This window comes from Neopsephotus bourkii, unplaced genomic scaffold (assembly GCF_033783945.1).
Source record: "Neopsephotus bourkii isolate Nb327-2 ecotype Australia unplaced genomic scaffold, CSIRO-AGI_Nbou_v1 NB_1373, whole genome shotgun sequence".
Taxonomy (NCBI): domain Eukaryota; kingdom Metazoa; phylum Chordata; class Aves; order Psittaciformes; family Psittacidae; genus Neopsephotus; species Neopsephotus bourkii.
In genome coordinates this window covers 3,413,498-3,435,956 of record NW_026901852.1, presented here as the reverse complement: position 1 = coordinate 3,435,956, position 22,459 = coordinate 3,413,498, and the positions used below count along the sequence as shown (strand labels likewise).

Genomic DNA, 22,459 nt, shown 5'->3' with positions numbered 1-22,459 from the left:
TATAAGGTGTTCTTTTAGGAAACTGAAGACACACTGCCTTTAGTCTGCTCTAGATATAAGGGAAACATTGAAGTACTGTATTAGGGCACTGGGATTCTTACTAAACCCTTCAACCAAGTACAGTTGACTTGGTATAAATTTCCCCATGCACACTTCATCCCTTTGTCAGTTTTTTTTTTAAGGAGTTTGTCTTCAGCTACTTTCCAAATGTTCTGAGATAAACTGGAGGTGAGAAGTTACCACTAAATAGCGGGTGGTTGCGTGTGGGATTACAAACATATAATTAGTTAACGTTTCCTGTGTTGGCAAGGTCTACAGTTTTAACCCTGACAGTTGTAGACAAAGCTGAGAAAGGTGGAAAGGTGCAATTATGTAAAAGCTCCATTATCAGAAGGCTACTTGTAATTTTGTCACTGTGGGAGTAGGAGAGAGATTACTTCACAGGGTTTAATATATCCTTTTGAGCTTCTCTGGGTAGGTACAAAGAAACATAGTTCTGAAGCATAGTAAAGAGAAATCTGTTGGGGAAGAATCAGATTGATTTAAACAGATCCGAAGTCTGTTGTTTTCCTTCACGTGCTTGCAAAAGATGGTGTTTCATATGGAGAAAATCTTAAAATGATGTTTAATCCATGAAAGTGAACACTTGGCCCTCATTGCAGCCCTGGGAGAAATATCAACCATTTTACTGTGTAGCATAGCATTCAGTTCTCAAAAAAAAATTAATTAAAATAATTGGATAAACATGACTATGTCATAAGACTATAATCTAACATCTAGGACCAAGGCATGATCAGAAATGCCAAGATCATGTGTGATAAACCTCCCCCCCGAGTCTTTATAAGCTTCTAAATAAAAAGGTTTGTCATAGTATCTTGTTCTAATACTTCGTTACAATTAATATTACAACAACTAATATTAGCGGTGTGATGCTTGATGGATTAGGTGCAGTTGCTTCTTTACTTGGAAGGTGGAACGGGATAGATGAGTCTTTTAAACTTGGTTTTTATGAGTAAACGCATCATGACAAGCAGACTGATTCTCTCTGTATTTCATCTGTGTTGCTGCTGTTAGGAGCTAAAGAACGGAAGTTTTCTTTCTTGCTGCGTGATGCTTCATGTTTAGCAGTGGCTCGTTTTCAGTACTACTTTGGTTGCTTTGTTGCCTGTCCAGTTGTATACCAGCTCATGTTTCTGCATTGTCCAAAATATACAACTTTGGCCTGTACTGAATTTCCTTTTTGCTCGTTTCAGACCATTACATCAAGTAATCAAGATAACGCTGAAGTCTGAGGCTCTCCTAAGAGTTTGCTACCTTTATGGTGTAATAAGTTTATTAACCCTTTTGTTGTCCAGATTATTAACAAAATCATTGAATGCGCATGGGTTATACTAGTTTTTTCCCATTTGGGTCAGGATATAGCTTAATTTAGAATCGAACAAAACATATTCCCAGTTTTGAAACAAATCCTGATCAGCAGAGTTTAATTTGATATATATTTTGTCTTTTTTCTTTCTTTTTTTTTTTTTACAACTATTTAATCACATTTTTCTAACTAAAAGTACATCATATCTCCTTGTTCTGACGGAGATTGTCAGGTAACATGGCGCCAAAAGCCTGTACGTCAGTTCATAATTATTTTTTTTAATTATGCTTCTGTTTTTCCCAAAACTTGCATGAATTTTCAAAGGTAATTCCAAAGGACTGGAGATTGAGTAAGATCCATTAGTGTGTCTTAAATATAACGTATCTTAACATTTCTAGAAAGTACCTAGCTCAGTCTTCCCTATTCTTAGCTACACCCCCATCTCCTTGTTAAAATTTAGTCATGTAAAATGATTAAAATTTACAGTATGGTTGCAGTTTTAATTTTTTGAAAGCTAAGCACTATATGATTTTTTTTTCCATTTTAGGAGGTATATGTATTTTCTAAAATAATCTTTCCTATATTTAAAAGCCTTTTTTTTAATTCCTCTTAATTGTCTGTTCTTTCTTAACTTCTAAAAATGGAAAGAAGAATTGCACAAGGTTGTTCAAGATTGCTGTTGCGTGGTGCTTCTTTTTCATGGGGAAATTGTGCCATTAGTATCAGCTTTCAGTTTTATTGCATTCCTCTTTCCTTCACTTGATTGCTTGAAATCAAACCTCACACCATGTCCCTTAATTTATTAAGTTTGCATTTTTTTTGGTAGTTGTCTTTCTTGTCTTTTTAGAATAGTGAGCTCCCAGCATGTTTACGTCCCCCCCCATATTCTTATAAGTTTTGTGTTCTTAGTTGACTGTAGCTTTAAGAACCGAATTCAAGACAGTAGATGCCTGCAACTTCATACCGCTTTTGAAGCCACAGTTGTTTTTAAGTTCTCACTATGGGATTGGCTTAACTATTACACAGTGCCTTAAATTGTGATTAAAATGTTAATCTACTCAAGTGCTGAACGTGTATAGGGGATAACATGCACCCGAGTGATGCTCAGACATCAAAGATGTCTCAAAGATGTTGTTATATCTCAGAGATGCTCTATCTCATCTCAGAGATGCTCTGTCTCATCTCAGAGATGCTGTCTCATCTCAAAGATGCTGTATCTCAAGATTGATAATGACAATGTAGGTGGATGCCAGTTGAAGTTTGAGTTCCTCAAGTTGTTTTATACTTGCTTACTTTTTCTCCCTGTCTAAAACTGGCACTCATGCTCCCATGGTGCCATTTCTTAATATGTCTGTAATCAGTGTAAATGAAGAGAAACACCAGTATGATATTTGATAATATCTGGGAGGTGTGTAAATAGAAATGCCCAATTCTGCTGATCTTTCAGAAGGTTAAGTTAGTGTATGAAAATAACAGTTCATGTAAGTTTATAATATTTTACAATGTGTAACTTTATCAACTGATATACTGAACTGATGATAGAAACAGCAACTTGCTAAATGTTAAGCAGGGAGAGTTTAGTAATAAATGAAACTTTAGAATCCTCTCATGCTATAAACCAGTGTATGTTGAACATGCCCATACTATTTTTATATATATATTTATTTATACTGGGGCTGATGGAGCTATGCAGGTGCTTTAAGATGTTTTTGACTCTGACATGTGGAGAACCTTTCAAAGATGAGTTTTTTAGTTCAGGACTTAAGAATTATAGAAACCAAAATAGTTTATGGTTAAAGTGTGCTATGTGTCACAAGGTAATTCAATAACTTGCAAAATACTATAAAGCAATAGCAGATTTTTATAGAAAAAGACATTTTGATCTTACTCTGGAGCACAGGAGCTTTGCCCACTTGTGTTTTGAATGTTAATGGAAATCCAAGTCTAAATGTCTGTTTTACAAAGGCCTGTGTTGCTGCTGGCTTGCAAAGCATTTTTTCCATCCTCACGTGAAGTACTCCAAAAAACTTTAAAGTAGCTTTTTTTAATGGTGTAAGAGTGGATGATACCGTTTTCTTATCTGTATCTTTAAGAAAAAATAAACTTGCAATCAATAGTTTCATTCTTAGAGCGGTACAATGGCTTGCTCACAGTTGAGAATTGCTCTTTATGTGTTATTAACGAGTTCAATTTGTAGACATCTCATTTGGTTGTTACATCCAAGAAGACTTAAGATTTAGCATCTTACGTTGTACTGCTGACTTTTCCTTAAATTAGTCTAATGATTTCTGTTTTAGGGAAAGTACCCTGTCTGGTTATAGGGTGAGGTAGAAGAAGAGGAAAAGGAAGCAAGAAAGCATCAGGGAAAAAGATACCCTTGGAAATACTTGTAGTGACATGACATTACTAGTAACCAAAAAAAAGTTTGATGGCATTGATCTGCTGAGCTGCTTATCACTAAAAGTGGTGTTTCAGTTTCTTGGATTCCTTCCTGATTTCTCTGATTTTAGCCACCTATTCTTACTCCATTTATTTTCCTGGTTCACTGTGGTGTTTTTTGGACATCATGAGCTGTTTCCACTGCAGTCTAATGGAACAGTACTTGTTAGATTTTGCCAAAGTGGCTGAATTGGTATTGTGCCAGGCTAGTGAGTTAAAATAGCTCAGAAGAGGGGTCTGAATAAAATAGAGGCTAGTGCAATGGAGTGGTTGAGAGCCTGCATCTAGGAGGAGTTACCAGTGATACTGAGGGGATCTCTCCTTTTCTTACTCAGTTCTTTCTTTCTTGTCCTTTCCCTAGTCAAATAAAATGCAGATTATTTGCTAGACTCTGAACAGTTCTTCAGAAAGGAACTTGAGATCGGGCAATGTAAAATTTGCCTGCTTGAAAAAGGTAGTGCCTTTCTCAAGGCAGTGGTAGTGACATTCGTCATTACTAAAGGATTTTTTTAATGCCTTCAGAAATCAGACATCTCCTGTTTAACTGTTCTCCCAGCCCTATTATGGAACAGACTCTGATTCAGGCTGGTTTTATTTAAAGAATTTTGCTCCTAGAACTGATGGACTGCTCAGTTATCAAATCATTATTTCAAACAGCAGGGAAAAAAGTGGTGTTTGGGCTACTTCCTACTCACAAGAGGCAACCAGATGGTAAACCACCAGTCTGATTTTCCCACCACGATGATACACACCCACCTTATGTTTTTTCTGTCATTTAGCAGCTTGCTGCCAATGCTGCTGAAGTAGTGAATTGCCAGCAAGCTTTTTCTCCTCTATTAGACTTCCACTCCTAAGGCCTTAAACTAGGACTATCTTTTGGTGAGAAACTAGCCAGCAGTTTTCACACCTGTGAAAAAGCTCCAGGATGGGAGTTGGTTTGTAGAGGATGCCAGCTCTCCTCGCTTTTAGGCTGCTGTCTCAATGAAATGTGCATAAGACTCCTGGAGCGTGTGTAGCAGCAGGGAATACAACAGCTATTTGTTTGGGGAGGTTTTTAACTAGTCTAGGAAGTTTCCAGGAATTTCACTGAAGAGCTGTCTAGAGCCAGAGATGAGGAAGGGCAGCTTCTTCAGAAGCTGCTGAACCTTCTTTTTGCCTCCAGCATGTATAACTTGCTTTGTATAGTGTTCTGGAGGAGCGTAGTCTGAGTTATTTTGTGAAGCTGTAAGGACAATTGAGAAGACACTTCAAAAAATGCTGGTGTGTAATGATAATTTTACCTGCACAGGTCGTTCACAATTCTGCTATGGCAGATATGCTATTTTCTTATTCTTATGCATGTCAACTTGTTCTTTAAAGGAAGCAATAAAATGGGCAAGCTTTTATTGTTTAGATAGAAATAAGAACACTTTTTCATTATGCTTCTTGTTGTCAGACATTATTTTGAGAAAATAAATATTTATCATGGAATGGTTTGGGTTGGAAGGGACCTCTAAGCCCATCCAGCTCCAACCCCCTGCCATGGGCAGGGACACCTTCCACTAGAGCAGCTTGCTTGAAGCCCCTGTGTCCAACCTGGCCTTGAACACTGCCAGGGATGGGGCAGCCACAGCTTCTCTGGGCACCCTGTGCCAGCGCCTCAGCACCCTCACAGGGAAGAATTCCTTCCTAATGTCTCATCTCAATCTCCCCTCTGTCAGGTTAAAGCCATTCCCCCTTGTCCTGTCCCTACAGGCCCTTGTCAAAAGCCCCTCTTCATATTTCTTGTCACCCCTTTAGGCACTGGGAGCTGCTCTAAGGTGTCCCTGGAGCCTTCTCTTCTCCAGACTGAGCAAGCTCAGCTCTCTCAGCCTGTCTGCAGAGCAGAGGTGCTCCAGTCCTTAGAGCATCTTTGTGGCCTCCCCTGATCTGGCTCCAGCAGGTCTATATCCTCCTTATGTAGGGGACCCCCGAGTTGGATGCAGTACCATAGAGAAATCCAGTGTTGATGTTTGGTTTACATTGCATTATGGCAGCTTCACACTCGTTAATATAAGTCCTGAAGAATGAGGAATGATCCTGTTGTTCTGTAAGCTGTTGTTGTCTAAAACTCTGGGTTCTGTAGTAACTTTTTTAACCAAAAAAACAATTTGTTGTGCTGTGGAAGAGATGTCTGTGGCTGTTGTTGGAGTGATTTTTGCAGAAGCATCTGAGATCTTTTGAGAAGCTGTAACAGGACAGTAGGCCTTTAAAGCACTTTGTGATTTAAAAAGTTTTTATTTTTGTGGGAATGGCATTTGAACCATTTAACTTGAGGTGAATCCAGCTGAAAATCTCAGAGACAGAGTTGTCACTGTGAGAAAATGTAGATGACTGTGTATTTTTTAAGTAGAAAGACACTGAAATGAATCACCTGTATTTGTTTATATAGCAATATGGAATGTTTTTGAGGAACTGTTCATCAGCAAGAGGTGCATTATCTGTTTGACATTATGTGCTTGTAGTTGCAAAATGACTCACAGAAGTGTACTCTTTTTGTTTTTCTGTTTTTATTTAAGTAGAAACACTGTGCACCAAATACGGTTCCTTACGGTTGCACCTCAGCAGGAGGGAAGTGTTAAAGAAGAACCAGTTTCAGAAGTTCCAACCCGGCGGACATGGCAGTTTGACTGGGCATTCAACAAACTGGATAACTCTGTCAGAAAAACTGGCCGCATCCCTAAGAGTCTCCTACTAAAAGTCTTTGATGAAATTTGCAAAACAGGTGAGTTGCTTCCATTTAAAACCAAAGGAAAGCTAAGCTGAAGCTGCAGTATAACAGTATGTCAAACCAAGGAAATTAATTGAAAGAGTTCTCATTTATATTTTTGTCTGTAAGCATTATTTAATCTGCTACATACGTTGATGCACAGACATAAAATGCCTTAGAGAGTATTTTACTTTGAATGCACACGTTTACTTCTTTTTTCTTTGCCTGTGAATTTTTAAGTCTTATAAAACTTCAGCGTACTTTTAAGGTGTCTGATTGTACTGCCTTGCTTATTGTAGATTTTTAACCTGGTAATGTTACGCTTTCCTCATATAACTGTTTTGGGCTTTCCAAACAGGGATCTTATCTCCCTTTTATACAGGATATATTTTTTAAATGTCTGTAATAAACCATGCTATCCTTAAGAGGTTATTTGTTTTAAACTGAAACTGTAACAGGGAAATGTCGAGGTGATCCCCAAGTTTCCCCATTCCCAGGTAGTTGTGATACTCAGGACAAGAAAGTTTTGTTTTTTAAGTAAACCAAAAATAAGCAGCTGAGGCATTGTTAATTCTGACATATTTGGGACTTTTTTGGCTCAAGATAGACTACATCAATATTTTGAGAACCAGGTACCACAATTTGGTACCAGTTAGGATTAATCAGTGGAGATATTTGCTAAATATACTGAGTACTACTGCTAATATTTATCAGTGATAGCATGTATTGTTTTGTATTAATTTTAAACTTTGCTCTGGACTGCTAATCCCTTACATACCTGGGATTGTGCTTTTAAGTCTTGTGGTTTACTATTCAAAAGCTGTCTTCACTTCATGCTCTCTTTCTTTTGAGCTTTTTAGTGTTTTCCCTTATAGTATTCTTCCCGATTCTGACAGCTTTTTGACTTTTTTAGGTATAAGCTTATAATTTGTGAGTGTGGATTCGCAACAATTTTGTGTCTCTAAGGTTATTTGCAAATCACAGTTCTTTATGATCTTTGATTAGTTACACAGTTTTTAGGAATGTGGATTAAGAAAAGATCAACTGCTTGCAGTGGTTTCCTTGGGTTGTGTAAGTATAGTTAAAAGTGTAGAACTTCACAAGAGATTTAACTAGGATGCTATAAGAATAAATTACATATTTCCAGATGAAAAATTTAGTCTTTTGTTATTAATAATGTTGAAAACTAATCTAGCAGAAGTGTGGGAGGTTAGTAACTCTTGTTTTCTTAAAAAGACTTGCCTGCCTTTGTGTTGTTTTTCCATTTCTAACTGCAACACAGAAAATGCCCAAAGGTGCTTCCTGTATGTGTAGTTGTGCATCTTTCCATAGTCATACTGCCAAACCTTTTCCTGTTTCTTCTGCCTTTCACAGTACTCTGTCACTAGCATAACACTGGTGGTGTGAAACTGGAGATGTGTTGGTGTTTTTATTACATGAACCAATCGTATGCAGGGATTAAAAAGTCTTAAAAATGTCAGTCTTAAATTATGCCGTAAACTATGATTTCTCTCACCCCTCCATTATGTCGTAGGAAGTTCAAATCCCCATTTGCAGTTTGAACCTGCCCTCTCTGTGTTTTAAGTTACTTGTTTTCTTTCCTCATTATTGCTTATTTTTTTCCCCACTACTGTTTGTGTTTCTTCCTGCATGAGTTTACACAGTATCAACAAACTTTCTGCTGTAGATTGTGCTCTTGCATGTAGTTTACAATAGTTATGTGGTATCTTAGATTTGCTGGTCCTTTTTGGTACCTGGAGATCTAATTCTAGATGGTGTATAGCTTTTCTGGTGTCGATGGGTTTTGATTTTATTTTGCTGTTATTTTATAGCTGTTTCTACAGCTCTCTGTAATTAAAAATTAAAAATAGAGCAATCAGCAGCAGCTGGAGATCTCTACTGGCAACAGCTTCTGCCTCTGTGCTGAGCTGTACACAACTTTGGAGTGTTGGCATGATGATTTAGAAGTAACTTGTAAGACGTGAATGATGCTCTGGACTTCAAGTAATATTGGCAGTCTCGGTATTTCAAGTCTGCCTGTACATCTCTGAGATAGAAAACCTTATGCATTTTTTCATCATTTATGTTGATGCAAACATTTGTGTTGCTTCTTGTTAAATGAAATTACTTTTGCAATGTAACATTCTCTTTGATAGGAAACAAATAGGCAATATTTTTTGTCCCCTTCCCCCCTCTTTTTTAGCACTGTGATGCTTTCTGAGGAAACTCAATTTTATTTGAAATGTTTGGGTTTGCTTATGAAGATGAGATTGAAAAACAATTTGTCTCCAGATTATTGTGTAATCTGTGATACATGTGGCAGCTCTGCCTTCCTTTGCCTCAGGAGTAGTAGTAAAGTCCAAGAAAGGCAAATGAATTTATAGTTACTTTTTCAATATTCTGGTGGTAGTGCAGAAGTCGGAGATGATAAATATTCCTACAGGTTCCTTCACTGTTCTCTAGATGTGAACTGTCCCATTTATTTTATATTGGGCATGAGCAGAAGTGGAAATACAAATTTCAATGTGGAATGTCTCTGAATACCAGTTTTGTGGTAGTATGGAAGTGGTATGAATTATTCTGCTGTTTTAGAAATTGACCAGAAAGTTAAGTCCCTGTTAGGATAAAATGATCTACAGGACTTAGATTGGGAAATTAAAATACCAGATCACCCAAGTTTAGTATTTTGTGTTACGTGTTTTAAAATTTCTGCTAAGCAGAGCTCATTACTGTACTAAATGGTATGTCTTATTGTGAATCTTTTTTATGATAGTGCATAATAGCATCATCATTGTTTAATCATTTGGGTATCCTGATTTGTAAAAATCTTCAATTGTGGAGAAGATGCTGTTCTCTACAAAATGCTTACATATTTCAGTGGGTCTATTTAGAATCTTATTTTCTAATATTAAATGCATAATTATTTATAAAGAAATTTGTCATTGTGTTCCACTTGCAGGGAGTCCAGGGAGTAACCAGACCTTGCTTTTGTTGAGAAGTTGTGGTGCTCTTTTACCAGAGGTATTGTCACCTGAAAGAACAGAACTAGCCCATGTGATATGGGACAAGATGAAAGAACTGGGTAGGTTGGTTTTGTTAGTCCCTCTTCCAAGAAGAGCTGTGAGCTTCAGTTACTTTCTTTGTAACAGAAGACTGAATGTATTTTAATAATGTTTAAATGTAAGGTTGTAACAGCAAATACACATAACCGAATAATCACTAGGTTTTAATATTCAGGTGAGAGACCTATTTCCTATTCTGGGAGTTATACTGACATCTAGGGGTGTTAATAATAAATCTGAAGATTTTTCTTGTAAGATGTTTAAAATGGACTTTTGCTTCACTTTTATTACTGTAAGAATGCATTTTACTTTTCTTGATGTCAGATGTTACTGTGTTATCTGTTGAGCTGAATACACCTAGTGCTACCAGCTAGTTTATCAGGTGATATTTTAATTATTTGTGTATAGCTGATGAGTAGGTGAACTGCTTCTTGATAGTAATATTGGTGAATCTGTATAATAAATACAGCTGCAGAGACCGAAATAACATGCACACAAGCATTCATGTTACTGTGCTCTTATGTTTTAGCCTTTATAAGCGTATGTGCTGTTAAATATATGTCTGATATTTTAAAGGTGGATAAAAGGAAGCAGTCTCATTGGACATAAAGATCATACAGAATAAAATTGATATGAAATTAAATACCTGAGAAAGCTATAAAATAATGTTGAATTTAGAGAATCTGCATTCACTGACGGTGGTTGAAATATTTCCTTAGGTGCTGTGTATGATACAAGCCATTATAATGCTTTGCTTAAAGTCTACCTTCAGAATGAGCACAAATTTTCTCCAACTGAATTCTTGGCCAGAATGGAGGAAGCCAATGTGCAGCCCAATCGAGTAAGTACACCTTTATGATACCTTCATTCTTAATAGCAGTATCCATTTGTTGGATAGAAATCATTAACTTGCCCTTTCTGTTTTCTGTAGGTTACATACCAAAGGTTGATTGCTGCTTATTGCGATGAGGGTGACATTGAAGGAGCAAGGTATTCTTTTGTGTTTATGTTTAAAGGGATTTTCACAAAATCTGTATCTTGTATTCCCTACTGTTAATGTTAACGCTCGTTTCAGTGTAATTCTTATAAATCGAGCAAAGCGAAGAGGGGGTTTAAGTATATTTTACCCAAGTACTGAAGAGCAGCTTCTTGGAGACAGCAGGAATCTACACAAGCAAAATAAAAAATAAGTGCTAGACCAGTGTGATCAAATCAAGTTGTATTCAGGTTGCTCAGAAAATAACTTTCTTTGTCATTTCTAGAGCCAGCATGAAAAAGCCTAATGTTATGAAGGCTTACTGCCTATGTAAGAAAGTGGCTATTGGGAAATGCATTGGACAACAAAGAGGGCTAAGGAGCAAATAGCAGTAATTCTGGTTGTTGTGTTATTACGCAGGGCTTCCTGGATATCTGTCTAACATTTTAATCTTAGCAAGTTTGCATTGCAACAGTGGGAATGCTGGGCATAAGAAATAAGTAAAAGGAAGATAAGATTAGAAAAAATCCCAAAACCAAATAAAAACCAGCCCCACGCTTGTGTCTGTGTATTTCAAAGTGGCAAATACAAGTTATCTAAAAAAATGAGGGTGACCAAATCATGAGCCTGTTATGCAGTGTCCCCAGATGTAATTGCTCAGTGACATCAAGATTTCATTTCGTTTGATCATGCAGTACTTGTCCAGCAGAGCAGCAATATCTCACTAGTTTACCTTTTCAAAGGGAAAAAAAATCTAATCGTTCATTGTCTTGTATTTTGCAGTCAGATTCTTGGGTTTATGAAGAACAAAGATCTTCCAATCACTGAGGCAGTATTCAGTAGCCTTGTGAAAGGTCATGCAAGATCAGGGTAATGTTTATTATCTTTTTCTTTTGTTTTTTACTACAATATAAAGTGATGCGGTACAGAAAAATTACATGTTACAGAATAGTGTAATGGTTTTGAATAACAGTATGTAGAAGACTGTCTTTTCATTTTTGAAGCAAAACTAACTTCCAACAAAGGAAGTAGATATTTCTTGTCTGAAAATCTTGCATTTCAAGATAAATTACTGTACTTTTGTACTGTTTGAAAAATAAATTTGCTGTGCTTAGTTTGGAACTTTTTCAACTGTAAAGTTGAAAGAGTATTTTAAGTAATACAGTAATTAAAAGATTTGCATTTTCACCTTTCAGGATTTGCTCAGTTAAAGTAAGTTTCTCTAAGCTTGTTGCTGTCTCTGTTTCCAATTCTAATTAATTTAATAAGTAATTGTGGAAGTCACGATAAACTTTATTGTAATTAAATCTACTGAGGGTCTTTCTTCTGAATTCTTTTAGAGATATTAAGAGTGCAGAAAATATCCTTTCTGTGATGAGGATGGCTGGTGTGGAACCAGGTCCAGACACCTATTTATCACTGCTGAATGTGTATGCTGAAAAGGGTGATGCTGACAGCATGAAAAAGGTATTTTAAGTTTGATTTTAAATGATACACTTGATTGATCTCTTGTTCAGTTTAACTTTGGAATGCTTTCTATCCATGCAGGAGGAATAATACTGCATTTTATAACTTGTTTCTTCCTAGTTTGCAGCAATTAAACTTTTTTGGTTATCTGAATAGCTGGAAAACTGAAAGCAGTCTCGTAATTCGTAAAAAATCAGTTTCTTTCTATAGTTGCCTTTTACTCTGAGAAGGTAGATTTGCCAGTGAGTGATTTTATAATTCAGTCTTTTTTTGAAAAGAGGCAAATAATGCATGTGAGAGATATATATTTATTTACGAAAATAAATAAAAAGTACACCTTGATTATTGTGCTCCCATTGAAGCCCCTGAATCTTTCCACTAATACTGATTTTTTGAGAGTTCATACCAAGAGCTTAGGTATTCATGAAGTACAGATAAGATAATGCTGCCTTACAGCCCTTTGTGTACATGATTTTTTTTTTTTCAGTTCTCTCTTCTATTTTTTTTTTAAATCAAAGAACTATTTGGAAAGGAATGCAAAAAGAAAATTGGTTTCAGTTTAATATCGAGTGGAGTGGACTAAATCAAGGAACAGGATGTGGAAAACATCACACTGTTCTGTGACTTACAAATTACATCTTCACCAGCCATCCTCTTTCCAAACATTAACAAAAGATTGATTAATCATTCTCCCCTTTTCAAAGTAATTTCTTTTTGAAAGTCATCTCACAATGAGTCATCTCAGTGAAAGTCATCTGGTTTTTTAATATGTATTAGTAGGGAGAAACTGGTATATCTCCGTTTTACCTGTCTCTTTTTCTTTTTTCCAGTCTAAAGGTGTTTTTGAGGCCCTCTCTATAGATGTTGTGTATTCTCCCTACTGTATTCCATGTATCTAACCCCATGGTTTTAAAAGAAGGAAAAAACCCCACAGCTTTTTTGTGACTTTTATTTTTTATTTATTTTAAATGTATCCTGAATTGGGTCACTTTGGAGTTTATTAATGTTAAATTTATTCTGGTTTACAGACTCTAGAACAGATTGAGAAGACTGAAGGGTACCTTATGGATAGGGTTTTGATGCAGGTGATTTTTAGCCTCGCCAAGGCTGGGTATCCTCAGTACATTGAAGATATCAAAGAACGCATAAGATTTGAGAAGGATTTAATTCCAGGTATGTTCTTGGTTGTTACAACAGTGATTGCTACTCTGGGTGGAAAGGGAAAGCATTTTCCTTTTTTTACCCCAACAATAACTAATGTTATTGAAAACAGGTAATTTTGTACTTTCCTCTTAAGTACTTAGGGAAAATAATACTTTTGCCATTAGTGTACTTTAAATCACAATGTATAAAATCTTCATATAAACCAGTCTTAATTGCTTAAATACGAAAGTTAATCAATTTTGTAACCTTATAAAGATCATTAAGATTTTATAGGAAAGTAGTTAAGTGTGGAATCCTTTCCTCAAACGCTGTTGTAATTTCTGTTGTGACAGCTCTTTGTGAATATCATTAAAAGGGAGACTAAACACTGAGAATAGTTTTCGTTATCCACAGTTAAAGTCACTTTTGGATCCCACTATGCATAATCTGATTGATAACTGTTAATTATATTTCATCCATTTTTCTTTTTTGACATGTCTGGAAATGTGTATCCTTCTGTTATTTGGTATCCTTCTGTCATGCTGCAGTGGTGATACTTCTGTAATTTTTGGCATAGTCTTCTAATGGAAAAAGTGAATTTCATAGATAAATGTAAATCTGGAAAGGGTAGTCTCAAATTTAATTGGTTCATCATGTTTTAAGGTATGCTAATGAAACTTGTAAAGCATTTACTTTGCTAGCTTCCACTAATTTTAGTGATTTAGTATGAAAATAGTTACATGCACTTAATTTTGTTCTTTCTGTTTTTCATTTGCTAGATGCAATGAACCTGTGTTTGACTCTGATAACTCATGGCTTCGAAGATATAAGTTTCCGTATTTTGAAGTCTTTTACCAATTTCTCACGTGATAATGTGGACCAGGGTAGCTTCTTCTTGCAACATTGTGTAAACAGAGATATGGTATGCAGAATAGTAGTATTTTTTTCCCTCATAGACTAATAACAGTGTATTATACAACTGTGAAAATGGTAGATTTTTTTGTACAGTTCTTGAAGAATGAACAAAGGATTTTAGTATTTCATATTAATTTGTATAGTAAGTAGAAATTCACACAGGAATTATATTTGGTATATGTAGTATCTGCTTCCTAAACATTAGAAGAATCTGACATTCTTAACAATTTGAGAAATAGAAAGATAAATAATTATTTTAAATTATTTGCAGCCAATGAACAAGCTGAAGCAGTTTTGTAAGGAGTTACAAGAAGAAAAAATACACTCGGCACCACTGCCATTTGTTTTGCGTTGCGCTTTGGAGGCCAACAAAGCAGGTATTCTGCTTATTTAATTTTTACTTCTGCTGATTTAAAGTACTTGGTCACTAATTATCTTGTGAATGTTTTCAGCCTTAGCCATTGACTTGATGAAGACGATGAAAAAGGAAGGCCTGCCACTCAGACCTCACTATTCCTGGCCGCTGCTGGTTAGGTTCCATAAAGAGAACAATCTTAAAGGTTAGTTATCTGATAAGTGCTCCTCTATATTTACTGCAAACCTGGTGCACAAATCTTTACTAAAACATTGCTTTGAGATTCAGCAGACTCTTGAAAGTAAACGAAGACCTTGCTGCACATCTTACTTTTTTGCAAAGAATTTTTCCTTCTTAATCGTGTTACATAGAGATCTACAAATTTAAAGTCTACTTTTGCATAGAAATATGTGACAGATTTTTAACTCTTCACATTCTTCCTGCCTTCTGCTGGTTCTTTTTGCTGCTTGTTACCTTTTATGGAGCTAACTCTTGCAGCAACTGAAATCTGAGAGAAGAATTTAAAAGTAAGGTAATGTTATAATAGCTCTTTTGGACTGCAAACCCAAACCTTTGTTCAAGCCAGTTTCTTATTTTTGACTTAATAAGGCAAACATGAGTTTTGTTACAATCATAAAAACTGCAGGAGAACTTACATTGCTGAATGTATGAGCCTGACCTGACAGCATACTGATTGAAGGACAAAAATGCTCAATCTTTGGGGTTCTTAAGTAGGTTTAAGCATTTAACATACTTTCCCCTGTTACACATGGGGATGTCTACGGGATATGAATAAGAATTGAACAAATATTAAATTTTAGAGTACAGTATCTAATTCTTCGGTTTGCGTTATCGGTAATTCAGAAAGAATCGTATTGTAAAAAGATGCTTTTAACAGAAGTACTTCCCCCTTGGGGAAACAAAAAACTGTCTTTTTCATCTTATCTCACATTATAATGTGCTTTAGAATGAGATGCAGAGTTGTTAGTGTGACACTGGGTGACAAACAAAATGCACAAACAAAAAAAAAAGTGCTTTTAGCAGACTCTTCATATCGCAATTTTATCTTAAATATATACAGTCACATTCCAGTTTGGAAGAAATGCTGAAACAAGTATTCCCTAATTGTTTCTGGCTATAAAAATGTCTCAAGTCTTTTTCAAAAAGCCTTTATGAAAACAGTATTCAGTTTTTATTAACTCCTTAGGCTCTGTTCCTGCTAGACTACTTCTCAAGTTTGTCTTCTCCCAGATTTTCAAATGCTTCAAAGTTCTGTTCTTGAAGAGAATCAAATGCTTGAAAGTTCCATTCTAGTCAGCATCAAGTGACGTTGTTTTAATTTTGTCCTTTGTGACTGACTCGAAGTCCAACTTTGCCAAAAATAAGTAAATTGAAATCAGTCTCGTACTTCCCTACTGATGAAACACATTTTCTGTTACTCCATGGAAGATTTTACTTCACTAACACAATAATAAGGGAAATCAGAAGTATTTTTAGGTTTAGACTTAGCTCCCAGAGCTGAAGCAGTATCTGACCATCTAGAGAAACTTAAGTTTTCACATCTTTTGAGATCTCTGGCAAGATCAGAGGTTGCCTGTAGAAACTGACTGTGCTTTGCCTAGTAGTTCCTGTTGGAAGTCATGTAAGCAAATGGAGAAGGAAATGATGAAGAAACTGTCAATTCTGGCTTTGCCATTTTCTAGAGAGCCTTTCTTTGTATATGTGCAAAGGCATTGGATACATAAACTTCTGTATGTCTGGATGATAATGCTGTGGATTTGCAAACATGTTTTTGTGACCTGATACTTAGTCTCCAAGTTTGAATTGTGAAATGGGAATGTTACTACTGTGTGCATGCCACCGAAGTCAGTGATTTTGCAATAATACAGAAGAAGATATCTATGCAATTCCTTTTGCAGTGAGGAATCAGTGGAATTATTACTGGTGCAGTGAAGCAAGTTGTTCTTTTCCATGTGTAAGCTCACAACATTCATTTTTTGAAATTTAGTAATAAAAAATGAATACATGAGACCTGCTATCTGAAAATACAACCAATACCTTTGAAGGGAAGTAAATAAGGGGGAAAAAAGCACCTACCATGAAACTGTTTTGTAAAAGTAGAGAAAAAAATAGTGCTGCAGTGAGAATGTAAAAGTGACGGCAGATAGTAAATGAACAGAACAGTGCTTTGTAGCAGAAAAAAATAGTAGAGCTGTGTGAACAAGAAACTATATAGATACACAAAACTATATAGATAGTGTATCACATCCCATGCCAGAAATGAGGTAATAATTCCTTTCTCTACAAAGTAGTAATGCCCAGCCTAATACTGGTAATTTTGCATCTCACTGTCAGCAAGACAGAAAATGGACAAGAACTTTGAGGAAAAAAACTATTAAAAATCTGGTGGGATGTAGTCAATGGACTAAATAGTCATTAAAGAATGCACAATATAAGCAGAACCTATCTAGAACTGCAGGGTACAAATGTCTGAATCGGTGCATATAATGTGACCCGAACAATTGTATAACTAGTAGCAATGTTCAGTTATATATTTATCTGATGCTTATTATAACAAAAGCTGACACCAGATATCAAAGGAAATTCCCTAACTCTTCTGTATCATGGAGTTGAGCTTGAAAGAAAAGTAGCAATGAAGTGATGGCTAAGAGGAATGAAACTAAGCACAGCTATTTTCAAATTCACTGTAGAGAGCCTAACCACTGTGAAACAGCAAACAGCTCTTTTTCAATTATTATATGCAGGCTTCCAATTTCAGAGGGGCATTCTTGCCTCTTTATGTATATTTTTATATAAGGTGATAAGTAATTATTTCCATATGTAAGGAAAACCTGTTAGGCTTTTAGGAATGGAAAGTGTTTGCAGGTGTTGAAAGATCAATACGTGGTGGAGCTGAAATTGTAATTGGCACTGAGATTAATCTTGTATCAGATTATACACTGAAACGAGGAGAGCCTGGTATAAATAAGCAGAAATCTTTGACTTGCACTTCATTACTGAAAATTCAGTAGCTTCCCTTCATCTTTGTATAATAATGTTATTTTTTAAAGTCAGTTCATAAAAGTCAGTTGTGTATTTCACTTTTAGTTTCTACTAAAATGTTGTTATATACATAAAGCATGGTAATTGAATGGTAATTCAATTTTTACCTTGGAATATAAGAGAAATAAGAGTCTGAGTCCAGAGGGGAAGAAGGGTGGTTACTTCACAATGTAACTGCTTGAAATACTGTTTTATAGACAGACTTTTCTGCCACGCAACTGACGTGCGCATCTGAAATTAAGAGCACAGCAACAATACGTTAAATTACGTTGTTTTACTGAATGCAACCTCAGTTTTCAAACTGGAGTTTTAGTTTCTTGTTTCCTTAGAAAGCTGCTTAAAGCCCGGCTTTACTGCCCTTGCACATGCATAACTGTATGTAAGTGCGTTTGATATTCCCTCTGTTCTGATGGCGCTGCTTTAGGAAGAAGCACAGCTTAACTGTGAGAGAAGCGTAGGAAATTAAAAGTGGCCTAAAATACAAGTGTCACTTTTCACTTCTTGAAAAGCAGGAAGTTGCTCTGCTCTATCACAGATATTATGAGCATCTTGTAATTAATTTTTTCTGTATTTGTTCTTGGATGTACCAAACCAAGGCTGGAATCTGTTCTGTTGGGATGTTTGCGTGCTGTTTCGAGTATTGGCAAAATGAGAACAATAGTTGGGCTGTGTTTTGTTCCCTGTTTCTTTCTTTTGTTCCCTCTTCCCACTCAGTTATTTGATTATTAGACACTCAGCTCCTGTAGTCTGTGCATATATCAGCCCAAAACCTCAAAAACCTCTTCTTGTTCAAGCAGGGAGATGGCCAGAAGACTATACTGTGGGTTTCATCATACCCAGTCTTCTGGATCAGTGGTCTCTAAAATGGGGTAGCAAGGCAATCAGTTGGGGTGTGAGTAGGGTGAAAATAAGTAATTATTTCATCCTTTTTTTACTTTCTGTTTTTGTGTGTGTTTTCTGATGTGCGTTAATATATCACTACAGTAGTACATGTGTAATATTTCTAAGTAAATATACATGTATTGGGGGTGTGTTCTCCAAGTTCTGGACAGCAGCATTCTAAATGAGTATCACTGTACTTTGCGTTACTCTTTATTTAGTCTGTTCTTTGATATGAGGAGAGAGAAGAGGTTAGTGTATTTTCCAGTATGAGGAGCAAAGAATTCCTAAAAGTCCACACACAGGATGCTCAGATCCTATTTCATGCATGTATTTAACAATTTTATAGTATTTTGATTGAAGTGGGAATGTTTCATTGCTTTGTGTTGTGGAATATGTGATAATAAAGTAGTTCTGCTCTCGGAGAGGTAGAAAATGCATGCAAAACTGTAGGATTCAGTGTTGATTTTCATTAATCTTCAGTTCCCCCCCAGGGTGTAGATGAGCCATTTTAGAAATGAAGAGATGTGTGCCAGCATTATTTTTTTCAAGTTTGCAGTTATTTGGCTGTGTGCAGTATTGTTACTGGTATTCCTCCTTGCTCTGCATCTCTCACTGTTGTGCAGGTGGTCTAATCTTCAATACATGCCCTTTCCTGCTCAGGAGCTGTGCCCTAATAGACATTTGAGCCTAATGGGTGATAGGGAAGGGGGATGCTTAACAAGCCTGTTTTCTACTTTCTCCTAGATACAAATTTTAACGTAAACCTTCAGTTTACCACACCTTGTTCACTGTGGTATCTAGTTGCTGGTTTTCAGACAACTTTCTTGTGATACAGACACAGTTATATTTTAAAATGCTTCAACATAAGAGGACTTGATGTATTTTCTGGAAAGTTGAAAACATGAAATAGAAACTAGCTGTCAAAATTTGAAAGGTATATCAAGGAGGACTTACTGTAATTAATTGTTTATTCATGTTTTTGCAGATTCTGGTCCAAAATCAGAGTTTTGTTTAAGGCAAACTTGAACAGATGATGCGACTTTAATCTAGTATGACTTGCCTGCATGTATTTTCAAGTGCTCAGAGGGAATTCACATTTGATTATTTGCACCATAGTGCACTGCATAAAATATTCATGGAAGTGTCACTTTTCCATAGGTGGCACTCCAGGGCAAAGACAGGGACTTTGGACATTTTTAAAGTAATAAGTATGAAATGCAAGTTGAAAAAAACATATGCTGGTTGGTACTGGTATCCTGCAGCTACTGACAAATCATTTTTAGACCAGCAAAAAAATGGTAATACCTGAATTGGTTTTGACAGGGGTTCAGAGTTTACGAGCTAGGGCTACTGTAAGAAGTTTCTGCAGATAGAAGAGTGTGAGCGATTGAAAAGCATACTCTAAAACTCTATGCTATAATTGCTAATCTATTAAGATTTTGTATCTGTTGCTTTCAAATGCATATCTGCTGGAGTATGGTGTAGTTGTGTGAATTGATCTGAACCCTGTAAAAGTTAAAATGTAGTTTCACTGGTGGCTTGGGAAACTGAATTTCTGTTTCGCAGCTGTTGTATTAATAATCAACCTATTTGCTCACAAACACGTTACTTGTTTTAAAGCAAAAAAGGTTGCCTTGGTAAACAGGGTTGGATACCGGGAACAAAGCAAAGAATGTACTGAAGAATGCATTTGTATCTTGAATTTGATTATGTACTTTATACCAAATTTTACATGGTTTTTTATGCACAGTAATTTGGATATTTTGATATATTACTCTAAAAGCTGTTCTGCAAACGTGAACAAGGATAACAGTCATATATTCACTGTGTTAAAAAATAAGTTTGTATGCTAACCAAGAGTTTCCTGGTTTTAATACAGCACAGAACAGGAAGTTCAGTGAATCTGGTGCAAGCTTCACAATGAAGAACTTTATTAACACCAAAAATAAAACTGCAGGATGTTGCATGGCAATGTCAAGGAGGGGGATCAAGGAGAGGAGGCTTTCATTCGTCTGAAATGCTTATTAGCCTTACTAATTTTGCCTTGATACAGGTACCTTTGAGGTCCTCAAAGTGATGCACGACTTGGGGGTGGAACTTGATGCGGATACATATGCAGACTATGTTTTTAAGAATTTTGCTGATAGTGAAACTGCCCGTGCCCAGCTGAAGGTGAGTTTACATAGAGAATTCATAAAAATGGCTATTGTATGGCTTGGGTTTCTGTGTTCTCTGTGAAGGCTTTAAACCTCAGTAGTGCCCTAAACGTGATCTTGGTCTCACGAAGCCTGTTCAGAATATCTTTAGATACTAGTTTTGATTACGTTTGAAGCAGTTCTTGCACTGGTGGTTTGTTTGCCTTGTCTTCTGCTGCTTTCCTTTCTTCTTTTCAGAGCTAACCGAAATAATACTTAGCTCAAGACTTACTAGCTCAATACTTAGCTCAAGACTAGAATTATGTCCTTTTACTGAGAATTAAAAGTATTACAGATGTTGCTGATGATATTTTTGTGGGTGTTTTTTTTTAATTTTTTATTTTTTTAAACTTAAAAATTGAGAACTGCAGACTAAGTTTAACTGCCCCACTCTTTTTGATTTTGGTAATTTTATCTCTTGCAATTGATTTCAATACAAAATCTGCGTAATTTTTGATTGGTAACAACTTACCTGGCTAGCCGTGTAGTTTTTTGTGGAGCAGCTTCTGTGTTCTCAGTGACTATCAATACAAGTATGCCAATGTCCTTGGCAAGCATTTAAAAATACAAAGTATCAGGAAGTCTTCCCTGTGCCTACAATGATTGATCGCTTTATCTCTAGAAAAATGGCTGCCTATTTGAAAGTCATGGGCTCTCTGTAGCAGAAATAAGATACGAAGCAGTAAATGGAAGACTGAACAATGTTCTTTCTCTGTGTAAGTATTTTTAATGTTGCATGTTACTACGTACTTGGTAGCACTGATTGGTTGTAGCTTAGGAGATTTACATGTATTAATATGAGGTGTAAAGGTATGTGGGGAAACTTGAGCAAAGCTTTTATGTGAAGTCCTCTGCGATGAGACGTCAGACTGAAACTACCAGTTCTGGAGAACATATCATGGTTAAATTATGTTTCACTATAGAGCCTGGCCATAGGATTTGTATATGCGATAGTCACAAATCACAGCTTTGCTGTGATTGTGTTGCAGTTATGATCCTTTTGTACTTAGAGGGCTTAAGGAAACAATTCGCCTTGCGGAATGACTGTAAAGTTGTTGGTCCGGGAATGGTTTCTGTTTGCAGTGCCAGTTATAGCAGGATGGTAGTCTAACAATATGGCTCTGCGGTACTACAGAATTATTAATGAAAGAACCAGCTTTAAAGAACTGATCGACATCAGTTAACCTGAGGGTGCTCTGTGGGCCATGGAAGTACGTGTGTAAGTTTGATGGGTTAATTAGGTGATGAAGTTGTAACAGCATGAATTAATCGGTTTTTAAGAGTTTTCTCCAAAGATGGTTCTTATGCTCAGTGCTTCCAAGTGTTAATACATGCCATTGGGATGGGATAATTTGCTTGCTAAGTAGGAATATATGTTTCTTTTAAAGTTTAAAAAAGCTCTGTTTTTATTTGCCTAGTATACTGAGACAGTAATAATATACCTGAATTTGGACTAAATATAATACAAACAGGTCTTTTATTCAAACAGTTTTATGTGTCCGAGGCTCAGGGAAGAGCTTAACCAGTCTTTTATTGCAATTGTCATTAATTGTTTTATTTAACAAATACAGGAATATGTAGTCTATACACCATGACCCTGGGAAACTGTTGTGCTGAAAATGGGAAAATTGAGTAGTTACTAGTCAGTGATCTAATTTCCGTATTGGAGATTTATCGGTTAGTGAACTAAGGTTCACCTTGTGCCATCATTTTGTTTGTTCTTACAATAACAACAACAACAACAACAACAAAAAAAGAAAATCATGAAAAATGAAGCACCTAAAATAAATTTGAAGGGGTTTTTTTGATAGGGTGGCTGGTTTACAGCAACAAAATTTCTTCTGGAAGGCGAAACAAGTTTTTTTTGG

At 36.1% G+C, this 22,459-nt stretch overlaps 1 protein-coding gene across 2 annotated transcripts in view; it reads left to right on the top strand.

Moving 5' to 3' along the window:
• The window catches only part of LRPPRC (leucine rich pentatricopeptide repeat containing), a 90,122-nt gene that overhangs the window by 5,607 nt on the left and 62,056 nt on the right, over positions 1-22,459 (top strand). Inside the window, exons 2-13 of one of the 2 annotated variants that reach the window (XM_061367184.1) lie at positions 6,346-6,548; positions 9,493-9,615; positions 10,315-10,436; positions 10,527-10,585; positions 11,355-11,441; positions 11,912-12,038; positions 13,067-13,211; positions 13,961-14,103; positions 14,368-14,473; positions 14,549-14,656; positions 20,450-20,568; positions 21,214-21,307. In XM_061367184.1, coding sequence (XP_061223168.1) covers positions 6,346-6,548; positions 9,493-9,615; positions 10,315-10,436; positions 10,527-10,585; positions 11,355-11,441; positions 11,912-12,038; positions 13,067-13,211; positions 13,961-14,103; positions 14,368-14,473; positions 14,549-14,656; positions 20,450-20,568; positions 21,214-21,307 — 1,436 coding nt within the window. Of the gene's footprint in view, positions 1-6,342; positions 6,549-9,492; positions 9,616-10,314; positions 10,437-10,526; positions 10,586-11,354; positions 11,442-11,911; positions 12,039-13,066; positions 13,212-13,960; positions 14,104-14,367; positions 14,474-14,548; positions 14,657-20,449; positions 20,569-21,213; positions 21,308-22,459 lie in introns of both variants that reach the window. The other variant, XM_061367183.1, reaches the window with a different exon arrangement.